The sequence below is a fragment of the Scyliorhinus canicula genome, chromosome 14, assembly GCF_902713615.1.
Source record: "Scyliorhinus canicula chromosome 14, sScyCan1.1, whole genome shotgun sequence".
Classification (NCBI taxonomy): Eukaryota; Metazoa; Chordata; class Chondrichthyes; order Carcharhiniformes; family Scyliorhinidae; genus Scyliorhinus; species Scyliorhinus canicula.
The window spans coordinates 153,981,217-154,007,105 of record NC_052159.1 but is presented as its reverse complement, the minus strand read 5'-3'; the positions used below and the strand labels follow the sequence as shown (position 1 = coordinate 154,007,105).

At 46.8% G+C, this 25,889-nt stretch overlaps 1 protein-coding gene and 1 long non-coding RNA gene across 3 annotated transcripts; one reads left to right on the top strand and one right to left on the bottom strand.

The window, feature by feature from the left end:
- Window positions 1-163: 163 nt before the first annotated feature.
- Window positions 164-12,725, bottom strand: LOC119977062 (ras-related protein Rap-2a). Of its 2 annotated transcripts, none has more exons than XM_038817628.1 (2): window positions 12,118-12,725; window positions 164-9,304 (listed from the first exon to the last, which is right to left on the bottom strand). In XM_038817628.1, the coding sequence occupies exons 1-2, from the start codon at window positions 12,250-12,252 to the stop codon at window positions 8,888-8,890; spliced, it is 552 nt and encodes a 183-aa protein (XP_038673556.1). In that variant the 5' UTR covers window positions 12,253-12,725; the 3' UTR covers window positions 164-8,887. The 2 variants fall into 2 exon arrangements, with proteins under 2 accessions (XP_038673556.1, XP_038673557.1); XM_038817629.1 differs by having other exon boundaries at window positions 12,618-12,718.
- Window positions 12,726-13,337: 612 nt separating this feature from the next.
- Window positions 13,338-23,393, top strand: LOC119977090. The gene is made up of 3 exons (XR_005463112.1): window positions 13,338-13,436; window positions 15,970-16,029; window positions 23,115-23,393. It is a non-coding gene; the product is annotated as an uncharacterized LOC119977090 (long non-coding RNA).
- Window positions 23,394-25,889: the final 2,496 nt, after the last annotated feature.

Sequence of the window (25,889 nt, the reverse complement as noted above, 5' to 3'; positions counted from 1 at the left end):
CACTCGATGGGCCGAATGGCCTCCTTCTGCACTGTATGTTCTATGTTCTAATCGCACTGTGTAACTACACTCCACACACCACAGCAGTTCAAGGTGGCAGCTCAACACCAAGGCTTACATTCTTAGAGAATTGTTTATCACGAAGGCACAAAAACAAGTTAGGTTTCATTAAATAAAATTTAATTTTGTTAAAATAATTTAAATCCAAATACAGTTGACATGTTTGCATCGAATTATATTTACACACCTTGCTCGATTCAGAAACAGCAAGTCTACACCACAGTCAACACCTGGTAAAAACGGTGCTATTAAGTATTCAGTCACGTTAGTGCTCGACAGCTAACTGCCAAAAGATTACGTTTTAATTCACCTCTGGGAAGCGTTGAAAATATATTGATGTTAAAACAAAGTTAACAAAAATAAAAGTACAGAAAAACAGTATCTGAAAACCATTAAAGCCAAATACAATATAAAATTGTTTCTTAAAAAAAAAACAATGTCCAAAGAATGGCGGTTCAGCCAACAAATTCTAGGTTTCAACAGGAATGCAAACACATTTTCCAATACATTACAGTTGAAACCAACAGAACTCAAACTGGTGTGTGTTAAAGGCAACATTCTTTACTGAAGGGGAGTAAACAGGATTTAGTATGGCAGAGAGGATTTGGTAGCCACTTTGGGAGATGTCGCAGGGATAGCTGAAACCACTTGCAGCAGGTCCAATTTTTTACAGCATTAAAAAACACAAACGCATTTGGTGAGCCAGCAACATAGTCAAGTTCTAAAAATGAGATCGCTTTGGGACTGTTCACAGGATATTTGCTTTTCCTTTTGCACCAGACAAACACGTGACATAGTAAAGTTTCAGATGGATAACTTCCCTCGCTGAACCCCAGGCTCTGACAGTGAGGCACTGCTGGAATGGAACATTAAATTTTCAGAAGCCCGAGTGTAAATAAATACTGTCACAAAACCGTCATGCCCCCTTTGCCGTGACATTTTGATGTACATTTAGAAACATGAGTTTTACTACATCACCAATACATCAAAATTGACACTTACACTAGATTACCGACTGCTTTATACGTAGAAGGAAGCCAATGCCACTTTTTCCTCCCCGCTACAGCTTCTCCACAGCAACATCACATTAAATGCCATGTTACTTTACACTGGGTCTTAGCTGAACACATTTCGCTGTCACAAGTTACATTACTTCAGATTACATGCTGCACATGACAAAATTAATGAGGGTGCGGCTCCATCAACTCACACTCGAGAGCCGGGATGTCATGTGAAAACGGTCTGGCCTTTTCACGTCGATAGCACACAGTTACCAGCAAATGGAACAGTGCAAAGTAAGCGGACCGAGTCTTGGTGATTCCTGCCAGATATTTTAAAGGGTCAACAAAAGGCTGAGAAGTTATCGGCCTTCACCAGATCTAAAAAAACGAAGTGCGGGTGAACCTCAGAAGGATCTGTGGAGAGTTAACATCGAGTGCAGTACAACTCCCCTTGGATAACCTGCTTTGTTAGAGTACCTTTAATGCTGGGCTGCCACCACTTCTAAACTAGGGGGAAAACATAAAAATGATAGATGCACAGCTTCTCAGTGGTTTTTCAACCTTTCACACACATCACCGAGAGTTAATAAAACAAACATGATTGGCAAAGTTGGAATTGTGTCAAAAGCACAGAGCATATTGAAAAGAAAACAAACATAAGCAGCTACACCCATAGATTGGCAGTGGCCACACAAGGAAACATTGGACATGAGGCGAATGGTCTTCTTTACAAAGGTCCGCGGAACGCAATAAACCTCACTTTCATTAGAAGATTCTTTCTGGTTTCGGCCAGGTGACTCATGTAATGGTTTCGACATTCACTCCCCACCTGAACGCGGCCTACGCACAAATGGCAAATTATCCACCTAAACCACAGGCTACAAATCTACCCTCATAGCACAAAACAGTCATGGATTGAATTCCAATCATTTAGAGCAAAAGCTATGTTGATTTATAGCTAGTTTTAGTGGTGGATGGAAGGCTTTTTACTTCCAACTCCGGATTGGTGCAATTAACTCAATTTATTCCCATTGCCTATATACAAAAGCAGGCCATCATGTGAAATCAGACAAGGGGGAGCTATATTACAGGCCAAAAGTTACATTGCATAATATCAATTACTGCCTTGCATCTAGGAACTTCTAGACATCTATGTTTAGATATTTTTCAGGAACAGTACCAGTCTTACAGCCTGTTGAAAGGAATTGAACCAGTAATGCTTTTGTTTGTCGTGAAATATCCAATGGATAAAATTGATCATCCAATTTTAAAAAAATAATTGCGCAGAGTCCAGCCAAGATATTTACATTAATTCTTTCCGCACTACCAAAAATGGCCTCACAAACAATACTTCTAGATTTCTTTCCGATGAAGCGGATGAAATATATCCTTCACTGTTGCGAATAGCTGGGCTGGTTTAGCACACTGGGCTAAATCGCTGGCTTCTAAAGCAGACCCAGGCAGGCCGGCAGCACGGTTCAATTCCCGTACCAGCCTCCCCGAACAGGCGCCGGAATGTGGCTTTTCACAGTAACTTCATTGAAGCCTACACGTGACAATAAGCGATTTTCATTTTTCATAACCTAGTGCCACGAAATAATTATTCCTACCCAAGGTGCCACCCACAGCTCCAGGCGCCAGACTCACTTCACATGGTCAACTGCTCAAATCCCAGACCAAAGACTTTGGCTAACACATCAGCCCATTACTGAGGAAAAGCTGCACTGTCAGATGTGCTGTTGACCAACCCACCCACCCACCTCTTCCCCAGAAGTGCATGTAAAATGAAATCCCCATGGCACTATAGCAGGGGAGTTTCCCTGATCAACCTTTATCCCTCAAATAACAACATTTTTTCAGTCATTTGTGGTTACAACTGTTTACATCTGCAAACACAATTTAAACACCCTTCATTTGATTGCTCTGGGATAATCAGAGGTCATGAAAGCAGCTACACATATGGAATGTTTCTGATCTGTAAACAGAATACAAGAAAAACAACTTCAAAGCTTGCACCTGAGAGATTTAAGTTCCTTTCAAGTATATGCATTCCAACAGACCCTCATGACTTGGCTTCTACTATACCACAAATCCACTGTCAACCACAACAATTATACAGACATATCCACTGAAGGATAGGACCTTGTGGTCAATTCCTTTTGGAGATGGCCTCTTTCTTTCCTTTCCACCCTCTGCAAACTAAACCTAAAATCCACCACAACCGTATCCAAAGATCACCTTTGCGCCACTGCAAGCCAATAAGCTAACTGGTCCCAACCATATATTTTGATCGACCCCGGCATATGGCAGAAGGGGGAAAGGAGGAGAGTTTACATTTTGCAGCCTTCGAAAGTAAATGGTTGCATTTCAATACCTGATGGCTTCATACTAGGAGGGGAAAATTGTAGCCGGTGGTGATTTGCTACTCAAAACTTTGAACCACGTGGAGCGGATAACCAAGTCCATTATGTTACCTGCCCTGTCCAAACTGAACAACACTTCCTAACGGAAACGGGGGACAAGTCAGTTCAGCAATTCTGCTGATCGAGCACAGGCTAGACTTTCACATTCAGTCCAATGTTTTCATACATGATCACTGCCAATGTATCGGTGCAGCTACACAAGTCCCTATTCAAACCTGCCCTTGGAGGTTTCGACAGATGCCTTGCTTTGCCCTTAATGTTTATTCACTAACTAAAAAGCAGAACTTAAAGAGAGCAGTGGGCTGTATTGAAACTTGCGGGTTTCCAAATGCCTCACTTCATAAAACAAACAAAAAGAAAAAAAGCTGGAATTAGATGTGCCGATGAATAGTTCCTTTTACCCAATCATAAAAGTTACACTGTCAAAACAGCATTTAAGCATACTCGTCACATAATGAATCAGTATTTCAAGCTACCTGTGTTCCAACTGCACACAAGGAAGGTTTCAGATCCAGGACAGAGGATTTTTGACTATTCTGATTGCTCGAAAGCAGGGCTACCTTTAGAACAATCAACTTCTCCTGTAACACACAGGAAATATACACCAGTAGTGCATGAGCAACAGGAGCATAATTATTTCCATATATCCAGCTTGACACTGCAAAATCAGATTTAAGGATTTGCACACTTGAATTCATAATTACTGTCACAGTGACTTGCAGATAAATTACAAGAATATTGGTTCCACGTTAAAGAATAAGTGTCAAAACCAGCCAGAGATTTCACTGGGAATCAGGGATGGAGCAATTTGATCTTGTAAGATGCCTCACAACACTTTGTTCTCCATTTTACTTTACAAAAATACAAATAATGTTAAAAAATGGTGTGCTCTACTAAAAATAAAGTGGGATACCAACTTCATAGTGTGACTACAATCAAAATTCTTCCATTCAACTGGTGTGCCAGAGAAAAACAGTGAACCGCAGTACAACTGCACAAACATAATTTGTATCACAAGACATATTTTGGGACATTGGAAATACATGATTGGGTGAAGTTTGTACTTTTACTGGGGAAACTAAAACTATTAGGGAAACATCTAGGTCTCTCAATCATTCTGAAAACTGGAAGCGCCTATTGTGCCAAGGTGCCATTGTTTCGGTGGTTGTCAAAAAGGTTAAGAAGTAATAGATTAAGATATTTAATACTGGTAAAGCAAAGAGTCTAACGACTTTTGTAATATTAAACACTTAGCATAAGCGATGCATTGCAAGTGTTTCCAACACGGAGGAGACCCCTTTGGCTTAAGCCAGCTCTCAGGCAGCAGTTCATCAAATTTGAAGAGGATTGACATGAGGTAATTTGCTATGTTAACCCTCCTGGTCAATGCAACGGTTACACTGCAAACCATCCCCCCCCCCCCCCCCCCCAAAGGAAATCCATTAACTAGCCATTTCACTTGTGCAAACTAATTTTAGCACCAGTTAGGAGGAGTCCCTCACTAAGAAACTCATCACTCAGATGACTTACTGCACTTATCCAGAGTCAACACAAATAGTCCGGTTCCTACCCCCCCCCCAAATACACGTCGTCAGAATGAAACCCAACATCATTTCCTGGAAGCAATCTCTAAGTAAAGAACTAGTTTCAAAAAGGAAAGTCTTTCTGTGCTCACAACCGCAGTGAGACAAGACTATGTAACTAAGCCTACCGTCCTTAAACACACCACTTCAGGTGAACACTCACAGTACCTGCCTGAAATTCAACGTACATCAGCGGAAGCTGCAGTTCAGAACTTATGCTTTATGGTTTAGAGAAGTTTAAAGCAGCACTGATCAGTTAAAAAACAAAAATTGAGTCCAAGTAGATTAACTTCAGATATCTAGTTCGTTGCAAAGAATGTTGCCCACACACATACAGGTCAGTTTTAAGGGGTTATTAAAAATGAATCGAGGCATTGCTGTAAATATATCTGAATATTCAGGTAAATAATATAAACAATGCAAGACACTGTTTGGACATGTAAACTTATGCTGAGATATAACAAGACAATAAAATACATCTTTGAATGCTTAAAAAAAAAAAAAAAAATGGCTGCACATTATTAGCGGGGAAGGCTCCCATCATCCTGTACGAAAGAAATCACGCAAAGTGGATCCCATTTACTGCATCTTCAGTTTATTGGAAATGCAAAATAAACTATTGCAATTTGCAAAGGTGTCTTTTCGCCTTCTTGGTCCATAAAAAGAAACCTGCACCCGTAACTTGCTGTTTTGTTTTTAAAATCTTTTTGTTATTTTTTTTGCAGCAGTTAAACGTCACACAATGCGCCACACATACCGTTGAAGATGCAGGAGATCATCCAATTATGAAGGAATTGAACAGCTCCCGGGCGGAGGTAAATCTCGATCTGGAGAACCAACTGATTTTGCTCGTGTTGGGGGGGGGGGGGGGGGGGGGAGGGACACGTCCAGCGGCATGTTCACGTTTTTCGCACCGTACACAAAACCCAACATGTGATTTGCTCCATTGGGAATCTCGCAGCTCAGAAATCAGAACACCAGATGCATCACGCTTTACGACACGCCGGGATTTGTCTCCTCCCAAGTGTGTGACAACTCTGAATGGATCAGAGGAGGATTTAGGAGAAAAACTGTCCCATTTCCACAATCCCAACTGCTAGTTCCACGCAGTGGCATCTTAAAAAATAAACGTTCCTGCAACACAACTGTCAGATATTGAAAAGCAAGCAAAATAAGTCTGTCGTGCCCAAAACACTTTGCTACTGCGCTCATTTATCAAACCACTGCAGAATGCTCCAATGTAAGACTTTAGTATCTGGTGTTCAGCCATGCATTCATTATATTTTTAGTTCAAAGATATAAAATGAAAAAAAAACCCCACAATAAAGTATTTCAGAGCACCATTCATAAAATAAAATATATTTTTGCCACTTCTGCATCAGGATAGACGGAAATCGGAGAGATGATTTCTATTAGTTTGTAAAATTTGATCAATCCATAGGTTTTTATAGCCTCGAGCAATAAATGCAATAAACTTTTCTTCAATGTGCAATACAGGAATCTGAATCACATTTGTCCGGATTGACTGTAACATGTGATCTGCTTTTCCTTTTCGAAGAAGGTGAAATTTTGAAAATTTCCCCAACAGGTTACAGATGACCGTCGGGCATTCACATCCGACCAGCTCCATACACCACAATACCCATTGAAAAGCATGTCATTAGCAGACAGACACTTGTGGGAATTAGCGACGATATGCTCTTCCCCTCAAGAGTCGACGAGGACTTTTCAGCCAGTCTCCAAGCTTGACCAAACATTTTGCTTAACCTCACAGAGGCAACTTTCCTCACCTGCAAGAATCAAGGCTGGACGAGGAGTCCTCTCCCTCCCACTAAAGCAGCATTCAGCATCTTGGGTCATTTAAAATCACAACGGTGGAGTAAGCAGATTGCTCTCCCCTCCTTACAGAGCTGGCTAGTTTTGGCTGTGGAGTTGATATTTCAGCCAAGCAGTTCATCTCCGCAAGTCTATCATGGTAGCTGAAGAGCTGCCGTTTCCACCTTTATCACAGAATGAGTCTCAATTTTGTCACCTTGTAGGCATGGTAACATCTTTTCTTCCTCTGCACAGCAAGCAGATTTTAAAAAAATTGGGTATCTTTCCAAACTAGCCTCAATTTTCTATACAAAAGAGCCTCGCAATCCTCTTGACCCTCCCTATGTGGTTTCTACAAAGAGTGCGAGAAAACTAGATGCCATTTTCTCTTACTAAATGCCAAAAGGAAAACAAATAAAATAATCACCTTTCAAAGCAGCAGCAGAGAGGGAAGAATTAGCTAAATCTGGTAGCTTTGTAAAGCGGCTCACTTTTTGCAAGAGTTGAACAGCGTTGATCTTTCATTAAATTGTAGCTTGCTAGTTAAATGTTCCCCGCTGCAAGACAGAAAATAAGTCCTTTTGCTTTCTTCCTCCCCACATCTTGTTGCAAAGCAATACAAGTGTAACGCTAATAGCCTGCAGCAGGGTAATGTCCTGCCCACACAAAAAAAAGAGAAACCCTGAATTAGCTAATTCTCTTTCCTGTATGGTACAAGGAACATCTTGGTCAGTCAACTGTACTACAGTTGATTTGTTCACTGCCCTTTCCTTGAGACACTAACAGAGGAATGATCAACTTATGCCAATCATCGCTTCTGCACCATTCACAAAAGCATAGCACCGATTGTTAACTTATACCATACGGCACTGCAAAAAACCTGATGAAACCCTGTTGAAATACCCTCGGCGTCACTACTTCTCCTTATATTCTACCCTATAGGAGTTGAAAGGTCCACTGCTTTTCCTTCCTCGTCTGTGAGCAAGGCAGACTCCTGCTGTCATGATGTTTCACCTGTCCATTTGCCCTTGTATCCTGTGGGTACAAACTGACGAATTTAGGCTCAGTTTCCCATTCGCGACAAGAACTAAGAACTCTCTCCTCTCCCATTTTGGTTACTTGTTTGCCCCTTTACAAGAAGCATTTAAATTCCTCAATGACATCAGGCAGTAAGCGTGCACTCAGATTTCATCGAGGGTGTTCATCCTTCCTGTATCACATCAATTGCTTCCTTAAAATTTTTATTTTTATAAAATCAGTGCATTTACACAACAGAGAGAACAGCCCTGGTCCTCAACCCTAAATCTTAGTTGTACGACTCTTGATTAAAAGATCTGGCTCTTCTCTGTTGACGCTGTGTCACCAGAGATGCGATTCGCCCATATTGCAACCAATTTGAGTCCCGTTTTGTGTTTAACCCAATGTGATAGCATTGCCTGTAGAACCCCCATCATCAATCTCGTCTTCGTTACAAAGCTCTTGTCGACTTCCTCTTTTCTTTCAAAAAACAAGCTACAGCAACATGAAACAATCTGGCGTGTCCCCCGGGCTGGAAGAGGCAGATATCTTGCAGACAGGAACTAATTCAAAGTCTTGTGTTAAGCCAAGGAGTTTGTTTTTTTTCTCCTTACTGTACGGCACAGAAAGAACAGCACTGGCCATCAAGTATGAAGCTTCTCATTCACACCCTCTGCTTTTTATAAAACAACAATGTGAAAGAATCAGGCGAGCCTCCTGGTTTGGAAGAGGTTGCAATCTCCCGGATAGGAACTGATTGAATGTCTGGTCTTAACCCAAAGCGTTTTTACTTTGCTTTGTGTGTTTATTCTAGGACACAAGATGAGCAGCACTGAGCATCAGTTATAAAGCTCCTCGTCGATATTCTCTGCCTTTATACACAGCAATAAGAAATAATCTAGTTGCCTCCTGGATCAGAAGTGGAGATCTCCCCCCAGATAGGAACTGACACAAAGTCTTTCAGTGTTCTTTTGCTGTACTGAGCGTGTTACTGCAGGACACAGGAAGAACAGCACTGATCATCCTTGTCAGGTTGTGCAGCGTAGTTCATCTGTCTGACTATTTCAGCGAACAGCTCGTCCACCATGGTCTTGCTCTTGGCAGAGGTCTCCATGAAGGGGCAGCCCCACTCCTCAGCCAGGGCCCGGCCCTCAGCGGCCGACACCTCACGCTCGCTCTCCAGGTCCACCTTGTTGCCCACAAGGATGACGGGCACCTTCTCGTAACGCTTCACGCGGATTATCTGGTCGCGCATGGGCCTGATGTCCTGGAAGGACTGCTGATTGACCAGACTGTAGACCAGGATGAAGCCCTGGCCGTTTTTGATGTACAAATCCCGCATGGAGGCGAACTGCTCCGTGCCCGCCGTGTCCAAGATCTCCAGCACGGATGGTGATGAGTCCACCTGTAACAGAACCATAAGAACGGTTACAGCACATAATACTCTTCAGCTCATATTGGCTCTCCGCAAGAGCAACTCTGAGAGAGTCCCATTCTACTGCCATTGCCCCATAACCCTCCAATTACTTTTTTCATATTCAGGCAATTCCCTTTGGAAAGCTGAGATTGAATCTGCCTCCATCACCCTCTCAGGCAGCACATTCCAGACTTTAACCACTCACTGCATTAAAAAAATGCTTTTCTCCATGGCGCCTTTGCTTCTTTCATCATTTAACGTTAATCTGCGTCCTCTGATTCTTGACCTTTTGGCCAATGGAAACAGTGGTATCAATTCTCCGCCTCCCCAGCCGCATGTTTATCGGCGACGCACTGCTGCTGGCAACAGGAATCTCCGTTCCAACCGCTGGACAACGGGATTTTCCATTGTAGCTACAAGATGCTGCAAGGAAGGCTGCAAGCGGGAGTGCGCTGGCAGCGGAACGGAGAATCCTGCCGGTTCAGAGAATTCACCCCAATTTCTTTCTAAGCGCGGTGTGAAATCTCCTCCTGGCCTTCGCTTACACAAGGTCAACACCACCTTCTCCAATATATGGGAGCTTGCCGTATGTAAATCGATTGCCCTTTTTATCGACTATACTCCAGATCATAAGAATTGGGAGATGGTCAATCGGTCCCTTGGGCCCGCTTTGCCACTCAATAGCACGGCTGATTGGACTCTAGCTTCACTTTCCTCTCAGCCACCCCCCCCCCCCCACCCCAATAACCACTTCCCTGTTGATCATAATTCTGTCTAATTCAGCCCTGAATATATTCCGTAATCCAGATTCCACTGCTCTCCGAGGGAGAGAAATTCCACAGACCCTCAGAGTGGAAGTTCCTCCTCAACCCCATTTTAAATGGAAGACCCCTCATTCTGAAACCGTGCCCCCCCCCCCCCCCCCCCCCAACGTTCTAGACTTCCAACACGGGAGGGGGGGGGGGAAAGAAAACACCCTCTTAGTATCCACCATGCCGAGCCTCCTCGGAATCTTGCACTTTTCAATAAGATTGCTTCTTATTCTTCTAAACACCTTAAGTATCTAGGTCCAGCCTTTTTTCATAATATCAACAGGGTGGCCAAACCTCCAGGAATGAAAGGTTAATCTCCTGGATGCAAGATGTGAGCAAAATCGAAGGAGAAAAAGCAATCAAAACAAATGGTGCGCTTTTATTTATGTTGAAGACTTTCCTGCATTGGGTGGAAAACTATTGAAGATGGAGGCTGGGAAGATGAGGATGTAGAAGGCGAGAAGCCATGCAACAGGAACAAAATCCAATCATCCCAGAAGTCACATTGGACTCAAAACATTAACTGTGTCTCTCACCACAAATACTGAGCTTTTCTATCTGCACATATTTCAGATCTCCAGCAGCTGCAGTATTTTGCTTTTTAAAAAAATTCCTAAAACTCTTTAAAAAAAAGTGTGGCTTCGAAGCAGAGCCTGTCCAGGGTGAAGATGGGCTAATGAAAAGGGGTACAATGGGAATACAATAAAAAAAAAAACAAGAAGCGCTGGAAAAACTCAACCGGCTTGGAGAGGGGAAGAGTTAATATTTCTGGTCCAATTTGACTCTTCTTGGGAGCTACGTAACCCCTGATGGAGATGCTGGCGTTGGACTGGGGTGAGCACAGTAAGAAGTCTTACAACACCAGGTTAAAGTCCAACATGTTTGTTTCAGTGCTCCGAAAGCTAGTGTTTGAAACAAACATGTTGGACTCTAACCTGGTGTTGTAAGACTTCCTGTGAAAGCGACTTTTGGTAAACGCCTCATCAAATACCAGGAGGGAAATGGCAAAGCAAGGAAAGCGGAGAAGGTGAAAGAGACAAACGGAATTCCCGCTGGAGACAAGACCAGGACATCTTCTAGATAGGCATTCCTGGAAGAGAAGCAGCTGTAATGTCGGCAGATCTGGAATAAGAACAGAGAGTGTTGGAAATACTCTGCTGGCGCTGGCAGCAATTGTGGAGGGAGAAGCAGCTTTAACGCTTCCAGTCCAACATGACTCTCCCTGGCGCAGAACTTGTAGGAAATGCCCAGCCGGCCTGGAGAGAGGAATAGAGCGAGCGGTACGGTAGCTTCACAGCGCCAGGGTGCTGGGTTCGGTTCCCGGCTTGGGTCGCTGTGTGTGTGTTCTCCCCGTGTCTGCGTGGGCTTCCTCCGGGTGCTCTGCTTTCCTCCCACAAGTCCCAAAAGACCTGCTCGTTAGGTAATTTAGACATTCTGAATTCTCCCTCAGCGTACCCCATCAGGCACTAGAGTGTGGCGACTAAGGGACTTTCACAGTAACTTCATTGCAGCGTTAACGTGAGCCTACTTGCAACAATAACAGTTAGAAAGTTAACATTTCAGAATGCGCGTACTGATTGAAACTAAGAGCTGGGAATACTCAGTTGGGCCGGCGGCAGCCGGTGAGAGAGAAAAACAAGGGTAACCTCCAGAGCTCAATAGGGACTCTTGCCGGGATCTGCGGGGATACAAGTCTGGTCTTCTGATGAGTGCTGGTAACACAGAACATACAGTGCAGAAGGAAGCCATTCGGCCCATCAAGTCTGCACCGACCCACTTGAGTTGTTTTCACCCCCAAACCAACCATCACCCCCAACCCAACCATCTCACCCCCAGTGCCCTCCTGTTGAAGCGTTTTCTCAAACCCGCACCCCAACACATCCCAAGTGCCATCAAGCACATCCCCCCCCACCGCCTGAAACGAAAAGAGGCGAAGAAAGAAAAGGGGATGAATGGAAGGATGGGGAGAGGTGAACCAACAAACACTACCTCTATCTCCTTGCGGTAAAAGTCCTCGATGGTCGGGTCGTACTTCTCGATGAAGGTGCCAGTGACAAACTGCACGGTCAGGGCTGACTTGCCCACGCCCCCGCTGCCCAGCACCACCACCTTATACTCCCGCATGGCGGCGGCTGCCTGCCCACCGCCCCGCCCCTTTAAGGGAGCGATTAAAGTCGGAGGGTAGAAATTAAAAAAACCCGGGGGGTGGGAATTAAAGGGGAAGTCAAACTTTCCCAAATGCCTTTAATTGTCCACCCCCCGCCCCTCTCTCTCGGAGGGGAGAAATTACAGATTTAAACAAAATAAGTCTACCCCCTCCTCCCTCTTAAAGGGAACAAAAGGCCGCTCCCGCCTCACAGGGAGGTGACGGCGCCGCCTTCCCGCCCCATCTCCTCCTCCCTCAGCCAAGGCAACGCGGGGCTCGCCTCATTCTCGGAATTTTATTGTTCCCCCGAAGCCGGATTCCGCGCCGCCCCGCGCCGCCATACTCTCTCTCTGTCGGGCGGGGACTCTCTCTCCTCGACTGCTCTCCGCTGGCTCCGTTCGACCGCGCCGCCTTCTCACGTGACACCGCCCGGCCACCGTAGCCGGATGTTCCCGCCCCCCTCCACCTGTCCATCAGGCCGCGGCCGGCCAATCGCGGCGGCGCCCGCTGGAAGCACCCGCCCCCGCCGCCGTCCCATTGCTCCAGTCGCCTGTCAGTCAACGCCTGTCTCTTATTTACATAGGCCCCGCCCCTTCCCTCCCCCAGCCGGACGCCGAGGAAAGACTCTAGCCACGCCCACCCCCCCCTCTACCCCGCTCCCATTGGCCACATGCGGCTGCCGATCACGGCGAGCCGGTCAATGGCGGCGGCTGGGTCGACAAGCGTCCCGCCTCCCCACCCCCACCACGGCCGAGCCGGCCAATCACCCGTCCCGCCCACTCCCTTGCGACGTAGTACCGCCCAACAGGAACGGGCCGTCCAATCACGGCACCCTGATTTACATAGACCTGCCCCATTGACCCCGGGAGGACGTTCGTCAGGTAGGCGGCCGGCGTCGGAGCCCCGCCCACCTTCACGCCCGAGCCCTGCCGACCAATCAGCGACCGCTCCCACCGCTCCAGCCCCGCCCCCCAGGTTCAGGAAGGCTCTGATTGGACAAGACGCCTGCCGGCCTCGGCCAATGGGAAGCGGGCGCGGAGGGTCCTGTCTCCAGGTGCGGAGGTGTAGCAGATACTGTTGCCTTGGGAACGGAGTGACAGCCCGGAGAAGCTCACTCAACTTTATACACTGGACTCTAAATGTTTTTGGAGCTGGAGAAAAAGTAAAGTTAATCAATTGGTATAGTGTCTGTCAATTACACGCAGTTATCAGCAAAGAAACAGGCCATTCAGCCCATCTGCTTCCTGCTGGTTTGAATGTCCCACATTTAACTAGACCATGGTTGATCTTCAACCTCAAGGCCATTTCCACGGCACCATCCCCATAATCCCTGGCTATCTTTAACATCTAGACATCTATTGAACAGTCAATGGTGGAGGTGCCACAGTCCTCTGGGGTAGAGCATTTCCCAAGATTGACCACCCAAGAAATTCCTCCTCAGCCTGGTCCTCTTATTTTGAGATTGTTTTCCCTGGTTCTAGATCACCCCCTTCTCCCTCCTTACCCCTCCAAACCTGCAACAACACTGTCCAGCCCAGTGAAGAATTTTGTGTCGCAATACGATTATCTTGCGTTCTTCAACACTCTGGAGAATAGACCCAGTCACCTAATCTCCCTACTATTCCAGTGATCAATGATCAATGGGCAGCATGGTAGCATGGTGGTTAGCATAAATGCTTCACAGCTCCAGGGTCCCAGGTTCGATTCCCGGCTGGGTCACTGTGCGGAGTCTGCACGTCCTCCCCGTGTGTGCGTGGGTTTCCTCCGGGTGCTCTGGTTTCCTCCCACAGTCCAAAGATGTGCGGGTTAGGTGGATTGGCCATGCTAAATTGCCCGTAGTGTCCTAAAAAGTAAGGTTAAGGGGGGTTAAGGTTGTTGGGTTACTGGTATAGGGTGGATACGTGGGTTTGAGTGGGGTGATCATTGCTCGGCACAACATCGAGGGCCGAAGGGGCTGTACTGTTCTATGTCTATGTCTATGATCAGTCTTATGAACTTCATCTAATCCTATCAACATATTTATTTAATTTACTTTTATATCCTTATCCTCCTTAAACAGATCTGTAATTCACCGCTCCTCATTAGGGTTTCCAACTCTCCAGGAATTATTAGTCTATAAAGTAAAAGCAAAATAGTGCAGATGTGGGAAATCCTCAGCAGGTCTGGCGGCACTTGTGGAGAGAAAAACAGTCTAGTATTCACTATTCCTTGTTCTAGAAGCCGGGGACGAGAAGCCGGGGACATGACACTGGAGAAGGTGCAGCGGAGACTCACCAGGATGGTGCCTGGGCTGGAGAGTTTCAGCTAGGAAGAGAGACTGATAGATTGGGGATGTTTTCCTGAGAGCAGAGAAGGCTGTAGGGGGCCTAATTGAGGTAAAATTATCATGGACATAGATAGGGAAAAGGGGCATAGATTTAATGTAACGAGCAGATTTACTGGGGAATTGAAGAAAAATATTTTCATCCCGAGGGCGGTGGAAATCTGGAACTCGCTGCCTGAAAGGGTGGTAGAGGCAGGAATCCTGAGTAGATCGAAGAAGCATTGAGATGAGCATTGTATACAAGGCTCCAGGTGCTGGAAAATGGGATGATAGGTGCTTGATGGCCGGCACAGACACAAGGCCAATGAGCCTCCTTTTCTGCTGTAAAACTCTGCCTCACAATAAAAGGTCGGCCATTTAGGACAGAAATGAAAAGGAATTTCTTCACTAAGAGGCTGGTGAATTCTCTGTCCAGAAGACTGTGGAGGCCCCATTGAGTATGCAACAGCAGAGATCGACAGATTTCTAGGTTTTAAATACATCAAGTGATATGAGTGATAGATTACAGGTTTATTGATTTACTAATTGCTTCATTGATTTATTTGGGACCTTTAAAAATTGATGCAGTATGATTTTTAAATTCAGTACTTAGACAGAAAATGGAATAGCCGCAAAGCCATTTCAGATAGAAATATGAGTAAGTTATAAAATTGGCTAAACGTTTGAATACTGTCCATGACTGTCTCAAATGGGGGCTGGTTTAGCTCACTGGGCTAAATCGCTGGCTTTTAAAGCAGACCAAGCAGGCCAGCAGCACGGTTCGATTCCCGTACCAGCCTCCCCGGACAGGCGCCGGAATGTGGCGACTAGGGGCTTTTCACAGTAACTTCATTGAAGCCTACTCGTGACAATAAGCGATTTTCATTTCATTTTTCAAATGTTGCGAATAATGTACTGCAAAATAAGCGATATGGGGGTACATTCAACGAGTTTGAAACAATCTTGTAACTGAGACCAGACGTGACGTAGGGAGTTTGAACATGGGACAAGAGTCGCAGGAAAGATAATTAATTTGGAGTAATTGATTAATGTCTAATTAACCAATTGCCTGTTAAGTAACTGACACTTGATTCCTGAACGAATCTAGGAGGTTTCACTGAGAATTAGGACCAATAAAACCAAATAAGGGGCTAAACCCAGAGAAGGATTCCCTTGAGAATGTGATCCGTTTGACTGATTAGAGAGAAGCATTTTAGCCATCGGAGAATCCTTGAAGCATTCATGAAAATTACTTTTAAAAAGGCCTTTTGTGAAATGACTTTTAATTTATAAATCTGGAATCACTATTATTTTGAAGTTTTTTGCTTTCACTCTTCAGTGTCTCAAGGATATTTCAATGTAAACAGAAAAGCTTTTCGATTTCATTTTAAAGGAAAAAACAGTGCTTCGTATATCTATTCAACCAGACTGAGACGTTATCTATGAGCGAGAGGTAAGGGGAATCTTACATGAGTAAAGTATGGAAAAATGGCATTCAGGTAGATGATCAGCCATGATATAGTTGAATGGCAGAGAAGGATTGAGGGGCCGAATGGCCTACGCTGTTAATGTTTTGATTCCAATATGACTTGGGCAGCACGGTAGCATAGTGGTTAGCACAATTGCTTCACAGCTCCAGGGTCCCAGGTTCGATTCCCGGCTTGGGCGACTGTGCAGAGTTCTCCCCGTGTCTGTGTGGGTTTCCTCCGGGGGCTCCGGTTTCCTCCCACAGTCCAAAGATGTGCAGGTTAGGTTGATTGGCCGTGCTAAATTTCCCTTAAGTGTCCAAAATTGCCCTTAGTGTTGGGTGGGGTTACTGGGGCTAGGGTGGGGATGTGGACTTGGGTCGTGTGCTCTTTCCAAGAGCTGGTGCAGGCTTGATGGGCCAAGTGGCCTTCTGCACTGTAAATTCTATGATTCTATGACTTCTTCAGAATAGTTTCAATGAAAAGTCATATTGGGACTCTGAACGTGAACGGTTTCTCTCTCCACAGAAGCTGGCAAACCTGCTCAGCTTCTCCAGCATTCTGTTATTTCATTTCGTTGGAGACAAGAAAAATGCTCTCACTCTGGGTGAAAATATTACTCAACTCCCTTCCAATCCTTCTGCGAATTCCTTTTAAATCTAAGCCCCTGGTAATTGTTCATTCGCCTCTCTGCTAATGGAAATAGGTCCCATCCACCCTCAGTATTTCACACACCTCAATTAAATCTCCCCTCCCCTCACACCCCAGTCACTGAAAGGTATGATTGCAGCAGAATTCAGTGGCCACTCTGACTGATCAATACATCCAGCTCATTCCCCGTATGTATCATTGCTCAGCGATGAGACAAGTTCAGGAGCTGCTAAATCAGTTGCTCACCTCCTCCTCCTCCTCCTCTCAACTCTCCTGTTAACATCAGCGCTTCATGTACCTGCTGTCAGTGCCACGTTAAAATGCAAAACCTGTATAATTCTTGATTTCGTTATCCCAATTGCTGCTTTTTTTTTGCCAGAATGAAATGAACGTTTCCGTGCAACTTTCCAGGGCTGTGCCCACTAGAGATCAGTTTAGTTTTTTTAAAAAATAATTTTTATTGGAATTTTTTACAGAAAATATAAAAATATAACAAGTATAGCAACAAGCAGTAATATGCAACTAACAGCCCCATAACACCCACAATTCCCCCCATACCGTAACATCACATGTATCACACTCCCCCCACCCCCCCCCCCCCAACAAGAGAACTTAACCATAAATTAAAATTAAATAAATCAAATTTAAATAAAATAAGCAAACATAATCAACATCCCCCCCCCCGGGTTGCTGCTGCTACTGTCCCAGTACCCTATCGTTGAGCCAGAAAGTCGAGGAAAGGTTGCCACCGTTTAAAGAACCCTTGCACCGAACCTTTCAGGGCGAATTTAACCTTCTCAAGCTTAATGAAGCCCGCCATGTCATTGATCCAGGTCTCCACGCTTGGGGGCCTCGCGTCCTTCCACTGCAGCAAAATCCTTCGCTACTAGGGACGCAAAGGCCAGCACACCGGCCTCTTTCGCCTCCTGCACTCTCGGCTCTACCCCAACCCCAAAGATCACGAGTCCCCATCCTGGCTTGACCCTGGATCCCACCACCCTTGACACCGTCCTCGCCACCCCCTTCCAGAACTCCTCCAATGCCGGGCATGCCCAGAACATATGGGCATGGATCGCTGGACACCCCGAGCACCTGACACACCTATCTTCACACCCAAAGAACCTACTCATCCTCGTCCCAGTCATGTGGGCCCTATGCAGCACCTTGAATTGAATGAGGCTAAGCCGCGCACACGAGGAGGAAGAATTTACCCTCTCCAGGGCATCAGCCCATGTCCCGTCTTCGATCTGTTCCCCCAGTTCCCCCTCCCACTTCGTTTTCAGCTCCTCTACTGACGCCTCTTCCACCTCCTGCATAAGCTTGTAGATATCGGATATCTTCCCCCTCCCCGACCCAGACCCCCGAGAGCACCCTGTCCCTCACCCCCCTCGTGGGAAGCGCAGGGAATCCCTCCACCTGCCGTCTAGCAAATGCCTTGACCTGCAGATATCTAAACATGTTTCCCGGCGGGAGCCCAAATTTCTCCTCCAACTCCCCCAGGCTCGCAAACCTTCCGTCGATAAACAGGTCCCTCAGCTGTCTAATGCCCGCTCTATACCATCCCTGAAATCCCCCATCCATGTTCCCCGGGACGAACCTATGGTTCCCCATTAACGGAGCCTCCATCGAGCCCCCCACTTCTCCCCTATGTCGCCTCCACTGCCCCCAAATCTTGAGGGTAGCCGCCACCACCGGACTCGTGGTATACCTTGTGGGAGGGAGCGGCCACGGCGCCGTTACCAGGCCCCCCAGGCTTGTATCCCCACAGGACGCTCTCTCCATCCGTTTCCATGCTGCCCCCTCCCCCTCCATCACCCACTTACGCACCATCGACACGTTGGCCGCCCAGTAGTACCCCGAGAGGTTGGGCAACGCCAGCCCCCCCCATCTCTACTCCGCTCCAAGAAGACCCTCTTCACCCTCGGGGTGCCATGCGCCCAAACAAATCCCATGATGCTGCTGGTCACCCTTTTAAAAAAGGCCCTAGGGATAAAGATGGGCAAGCACTGGAAGAGGAACAAGAACCTCGGGAGAACCGTCATTTTGACGGATTGCACTCTGCCCGCCAGCGATAGCGGCACCATGTCCCACCTTTTAAATTCCTCCTCCATCTGTTCCACTAGTCTGGTGAAGTTATAGAGATCAGTTTAGTACCTGAGGAATGATCCAAACGCACCATCCCAAGATTTCTAAATGTGTACCCGTCTCTAGCAAAGCTCCATGTTAGGAAATCAAAAGCAGTCAAGAAAGCATACGGAATGCTTGCCTTCATTGGACGGGGCATCGAGTATAAAAACTGGCAAGTCACACTGCAGTAGTATAGAACCTTGGTAGGGCCGCACTTGGAATATTGCGCACAATTCTGGTCGCCGCACTACCAGAAGGATGTGGAGGCTTTGGAGAGGGTGCAGAGGAGGTTTACCAGGATGTTGCCTGGTTTGGAGAGTGTTAGCTATGCGGAGAGGCTGAACAGATTCAGACTGTTCTCATTAGAAAGCCGGAGGTTGAGGGGTGACCCAATAGAGATCTACAAGGTTATGAGGAGCATGGATAGAGTGGATGGGCAGGCACTCTTTCCCAGGGTGGAGGGTTTAGTCACCAGGGGCATAGGTTTAAGGTCCACAGGGTAAAGTTTAGAGATGTGCGAGGCAGGTTTTTACACAGAGGGTGGTGAGTGCCTGGAGTGCATTGCCAGGGGAGGTTGTGGAAGCAGATACATTAACGGTGTTGAAAAGGCATCTCGACAAACACATGAATAGGATGGGTATAGAGGGTTACAGCACTAGGAAGTGCTGAGGGTTTTGGCCAATGGTGGTATCATGGCCGGTACAGGCTTGGAGGGCCGAAGGGCTTGTCCCTGTGCTGAATTGTTCTTTTTAAGGGATTTATATTTGTATTGGTAAGGTATAGTTTTAGATGGGTTTAATTTAATGTTTTTGTGCCTGGTTCGTGCTGGACAAAAGAGTGTTTGTATGTGTGGGGGTCGGTTAAGTTCCAATTGTGATAGAGAGTTACTGCGTGAAGAATAAATATAGTTGCTTGCCATCTAAAGGCCCTTGTAAGAAAAAAAACTTTCCTTTGTTTTTTTAGTTTTGGCTGGAAGCTACTGTGGTTGGGAACAGGCAGCTGGAGAGGGGGCATCTCTGTCAGCTTTGCTAGAAGAAAAGCCATACAATGGAGTAAATGGTTAAGAAAGCCAGTTCCAGAAATCTAAAGGACAGCTACTTAAGGAAACTAGAGAAATTAAGAGGAGTTTCCAGGGATCTTGAAGTTAAAGGAACAAAGAGGAGCTGAACAGGGTACTATTCATTTCAAGTCAGAGAACTATAAAGGGGCTGGCTAGTGGGAAGTCAGAAAGCTATCTGAAGTGGTTCTAAGGTTCGTGATATCTTACTACAGAGTGTAGTCACTCGCTTTGTTATTCAATGTTACATTTCTGATAATGACTTCAGCAAACGATTTAAGATCTCGTTACATCCGTTGAAAACAATAAAGAGGTTTGTCCTTGAACTCGCCACGCTTAGTCTTTAAATACCTTTGATGTTTTGGAGGTTTTAAACTTTCATTTACCAGTACTTCCCTGCATATAACACACATGAACTTTTAATTCTGATTTGCATCGGCACAATTAATACACCCATACCTCAAGTAATTGTCTGTATGATGCTGCTTTGTTCCTGTTTTCAGCTTCTTTATGGGTTGTTCACCAGAGGCCCTGGAGTTCACACCAGCACTGCTGGCAGCTGCAAAACGGAGGAATCTCTTTAGCACCCAGAACACGTAACATAAGTGTGATCTGCTCTCTGCCGCCGTTCCAGGCAGGAAGGCTCCAGCGATTTAGAAAAATCTGCTCCTGGGTCAGGAGGAGGCGTTCTGCCCCGCTAGGCTCCAGACCTGCGCACTGCTGAGGGGGCACGCATGCGCGGAGCGGCTGGCATTCTGAAAGCCGGCCGCAACCGACATTTAAAAAAGCCGGTTACGTCGTTGGTCACTACTTCCGGCGATCAGAATCGCCGCGACGCATGGTCCCACGATCGGGAATGCCGCAGCGCATGGCCCCGTCACCCTCCTGACGGCAGACCACGACTGGTGGAAAACCTGGCAGAAGTGGAGCAGAAGCTCTGTCCAAGAGTCCACTGGAAAACGCGGAGTGGATTTTGGAATGCAAAACACTAACAGAAAACATGTTTACGAGAGAAGGTTTTAAAGCATGTTTTGGGAGTGGAGTTTGGAAGTTCTCATATGACAATCACCTGGGGGTATTCGGAGTAAGGAATCCACAGAAACTAACTTGCTTTCAGAGCGGTGTGTGTATTTTTTTTTAAATTTAGAGAACCCAATTCATTTTTTCCAATTAAGGGGCAATTTAGCGTGGCCAATCCACCTACCCTGGACATCTTTGGGTTGCCGGGGCGAAACCCACGCAGACACGGGGAGAATGTTCAAACTCCACACGGACAGTGACCCAGAGCTGGGATCGAACCTGGGACCTCGGCGCTGTGAGGCTGCAGGGCTAACCCACTGAGCCACCGTGTTGCCCTGCGGTGTGTGTATTTGACCATATCCAATCGGTGTGCCTTAGAAGAGGGACTTGGTGTGTCATAGAATTTACAGTGCAGGAGGCTATTCAGCCCATCGAGTCTGCATCGGCTCTTGGAAAGAGCACCCTACCCAAGGTCAACACCTCCGCCCTGTCCCCATAACCCAGTAACCCCACCCAACACTAAGTACAATTTTGGACACTAAGGGAAATTTATCATGGCCAATCCACCTAACCTGCACATCTTTGGACTGTGGGAGGAAACCGGAGCACCCGGAGGAAACCCACGTACACACAGGGAGGTTGTGCAGACTCCGCACAGACAGTGACCCAAGCTGGAATCGAACCTGGAACCCTGGAGCTGTGAAGCGATTGTGCTATCCACAATGCTACCGTGCTGCCCACCGTGCTCATTGCCGTGTCAATGAGACCATTATAGTTTCAAATGCAGTGCCATCCACGTTAATCTTAAAAACTGTGTAATTGCTAACCTGTATGTCATTGTTAACCTAAGGTGGTGGGGGGGGGGGGGGGGGGCTGTAAAGGAGTATTGTTAAATAATCCATTTTCCATGTTTAATAAAAGCTTCTTTTCTTGTTGTTAAAATTAATTAGAGGAGGAGCCAGGATTCTCCGACCCGGCTTCCCCATTCTCCGGCGCCGATTCTCGGGCACCCGCGGGATTCCTGCTGCGCCGGTCAGGGACCGTTGACAGCTGCCATGGGTGCTGTCTCCTAACGAACTCTACTCGATAGTCTACTAATAATAATACTCTTTATTAGTGCCACAAGTAGGCTTATATTAACACTGCAATGCAGTTACTGTGAAAAGCCCCTAGTCGCCACATTCCGGCGCCTGTTCGGGTACACAGAGGGAGAATTCAGAATGTCCAATTCACCTAACAGCACGTGTTTGTGGACTTGAGAGAGGAAACCGGAGCACCCGGAGGAAACCCACGCAGACGCGGGGAGAACGTGGAAACTCCGCACAGACAGTGACCCAAGCCGGGAATCTGTGTGCCTCACCCCCCCCCCCCCCCCCCCCCGGCAACAACCCAAAAAATGTGCAGGCTAGGTGGATTGGCCACACTAAAATTGCCCCTTAATTGAAAAAACTAATTGGATACTTAAATTTTTTGTTAAAAATATCTCGACATCATTCATTTGGTGGTACTGTTCGCGAGTCGCCCATTCACCTTCCCTCTGCTGAACACCCTCATCCGACACACATAATGTTCGTGAACCAGATGGGTGGTTATGACAATCGGTGGTGGTTGTCATGGTCACCGTTACTGAGACTAACCTTATATTCCAGATTTATTAATTTAACTTATACCCCACCAGCTGTTGTGGTAGGATTTGGACGCCCGTCTCCAGAACTACAGCGTGGGCCTCTGGATTACTCGTTGTAGTGACTTTGCCACTACCCCAACATCTCCCCTCCTCCCAAATATCCCTGCTTAAACGTTACACGAGGGGTGTCCTGCGATCAATTGGCCAGGGATGCATCAAATCACCATGGGTGCTTGCCTCTGCAGTTCTGGGCCAACACCTGAATGGCTGGATAATACCTGGGTGCGACAGCAGAGGGTGCAGCTGTAGCTCTTTAGAAGCTGCAGTAATAACTCTTGAAATCGCTTGCTGATATTTTCACAGCTCTCCCACCATGGGGAATCTCTCGTTATAATTTGTTCTCTCCCTCTTCTCTAATGAAGTATTTTCGATGTGCAGTCACTGTTATAATGGCGGAAACACAGCTGCCATCTTAAAAAACGCAGGTTGATAATTATAGGATCTCGTCTCACTGTTTCTATAGCAATGCCTTTACCGTTCTTCCACCCTCCCCCACCTTTTATTTAACCTCCCAGTTTAATCTTTTGCAGATGCAAGCACCTCAGAAGAACTGAGCATGGCACAAAAATAGTAACTCCTTTGGACAATAAAGATAATGGAATTATAACTGAGGTATGAAGCAACTATTTTCCAGCAAGGAACATCACACCAGTCTTTAGCAAGGATTTCAAAGCCTTCGACAGGGTACAGAAGAATGGTACAAGGGACTTCAGTTACATAGAGAGACTGGATATGACGGAGTTGTTCTCACAGCAGAGAAGGTTAGGAGATTTGGTTGAATAAAATAATTGAGAAATCGCTTCCAGATAGGTCACAGATTTATTATTGGCAAAACAAACATTTACAGGGCTATGGGGAGATGGAAGTAAATTGGATATCTTTTCTAAAGAGCTAGTACAGGCCTGAAAGGGCGAATGGCTGCCTTCTGCACTGTATCAATAGCTTAAATAATTATGGTACATTGATGTTTCAAATTGACAGTTTGGTGTTGCCCTGCATACTCTGCCCCAGCCAACACCTCCTCCCCCATCACAGGGGCTGGTTTAGCACAGTGGGCTAAACACCTGTCTTGTAATACAGAACACGGCCAGCAAGTGCACGTTCAATTCCCGTACCGGCCTCCCCGAACAGGCACCGGAATGTGGCGACTGGGGGCTTTTCACGGTAACTTCATTGAAGCCTACTCGTGACAATAAGCGATTATTATTGGGAGTCTATTCGGGAATACGCCCGATGCACCTGGGAGAAAAAGGAATATTCCCTCTCCTCTGGGTGCTAAAACCTCCACAGATCAATCCCTCCCTGTTCTATAAACACCCCAACTCCCTTTCCATCCCTGTCCTAATCATCGACTTTGGCTTCGACCTATCCACCCTTTGGTCCAGCACACAATTAAACCCCCCCCGCACCCCCGCTCCCTCCCATAATCAGCTTCTGCGAATCCAAACTCGGAATAGACGCTAATTAATAATAATTTTATTATGTCTTAATAAAATCTACCTGATCCCAGTTGGGTGTGCACACATTGACCAGAATCACTGGTGTCACTGCAAACACCCACTCATCATTACATACCTACCCCCCACGGGTCTTGCAACCCCCTTGACATTACAAATGTCACCTCTTTACTAAACACGGTCACAAGCCGTGACTTGGAGTCTTTTGTGGAACGTCTGCCCAACCCACCCTCTCCTTCATCGCATCTAGTCCTTCACCCGTAAACGCGTTTCCTGCAGGAGAACCACATCCGCCTTTTCACATTTTAAATGCGCACATCCCTTGACCGTTTAGCCAGCCCATTTAGCCGTTGGATATTCCAGGTTACCAGCCTCACCAGGGGTTTCCGACCTCCATCCCCTAACCCCCGCTCTACCCAACTATCCGCTCTCCTAACCGCTTGAGCCCACACAAAATGGCCACCCCCTCCATCTTCCCCTAGGTCTACCTTGAAAAACAACTGCGCCACCAACCCATCCCTTTCCCCTCCCCGCTCTGGCGACCCACCGCAGCCCCCAGCCCCACTGCTGTTTACCAGCATATCTCGCTAGCATGGCGGCCGCTGCCTGGAAGCACAAAGGAAGGACATCACCTCCTCCGCCCATCTCACCCACCTACTCCATCCACTCCAGTCTTCAATGCTCCACCGCCCCCCTGCTCCCTCAGCACTAGGAAACGCACATAAAAAACATCACACATTCATATGAAATATCAGTAACATAAGACAGATGCAATAAAACATACCCTTGACAAATGGTGAAACAAAGTGTCCCAACCCTAACCCTCCCCCAGCCCATGGTCTTGAACAAAGTCATTTGCCTTTCTGGCACCTGAAAATAATGTTCCTTTCCCTTGAACGTTACCCACAACTTGCCCGGATACAACACCCCAAACCGAACCTTGCGCACGTAGAGCGCTGTTTTGGCCTTGCTGAATCTTGCCTGCCTCTTGACCAGGTCAGCCCCAATATCTTGATATATCCAGACCCGATTCCCCTCCCAGCTACAGTCCCGAGATGCCTTGGCTAACCTCAGAATCCTCTCTTTGTCCTGAAACCTGTGCATACCCACAGTCACAGTCCCCGCCCTCAGCTTCTGTCCCAGGGACCGGTGGACCTGATCCACTTCTGGGGCTCGCTCAAATATCTTCTCAAACATCTCTGTCAGGTAGCTGGTGGCACTCGTTCCTTCCACTCCTTCCAGCAGACCCACGATGCGCAGATTCTACCGTCTGGACTGATTTTCCTGGTCATCGACCCCTGCCCGCAGCACCTTGCACTTTTAGCCCAGCATCGATATCTCCGCCTCCAGTGATACGAATCAGTCACTCTGGTCTGAGATCATCGTCTCCACTTGTTGTCGCACTCTGTGCCTCCAAACCTTTCTCCGCTCCTTCCAAAGATCCACGAAGAGGTGCTCCAGCACCCCTCGCTCTCGACCCGTCTCCCTGCATTTCATTTCGCCGTTGCTGAAATTCATCTTTAATGAAGCTCACGATGTGGCCATCGATGACGACCCATCCCTCTCTGCTATCTTTCCCAATAGTGCTGCTCCAAGGGGCTCCCCCAGCACCTGAGCTAGGGCTCTCACGACTCCTGCCGGGTCTGGTACTCAGTTGTCAGCCCACACTACTCTGCCACCCACTTCCCGCCTCACAATTTGTCACCATAATCACGTATTGAATGGACAGAAAGTTCCAAAGCTGACACCTCCACGCTGCTGACACCACCTGTGTGCAACCAGTCAAACCATGGCCACCACCGGAAGTCCTAACGTAGGCTAACCTTAGGACACCAAGGGGCAGTTTAG

Coding starts and splice junctions, on each gene's coding strand:
- LOC119977062 (XM_038817628.1), bottom strand. CDS start 12,252: ATGCGGGAGTATAAGGTGGTGGTGCTGGGCAGCGGGGGCGTGGGCAAG. Junction 9,305..12,117: donor TTTACCGCAAGGAGATAGAG/GTAGTGTTTGTT, acceptor GTTCTGTTACAG/GTGGACTCATCACCATCCGT.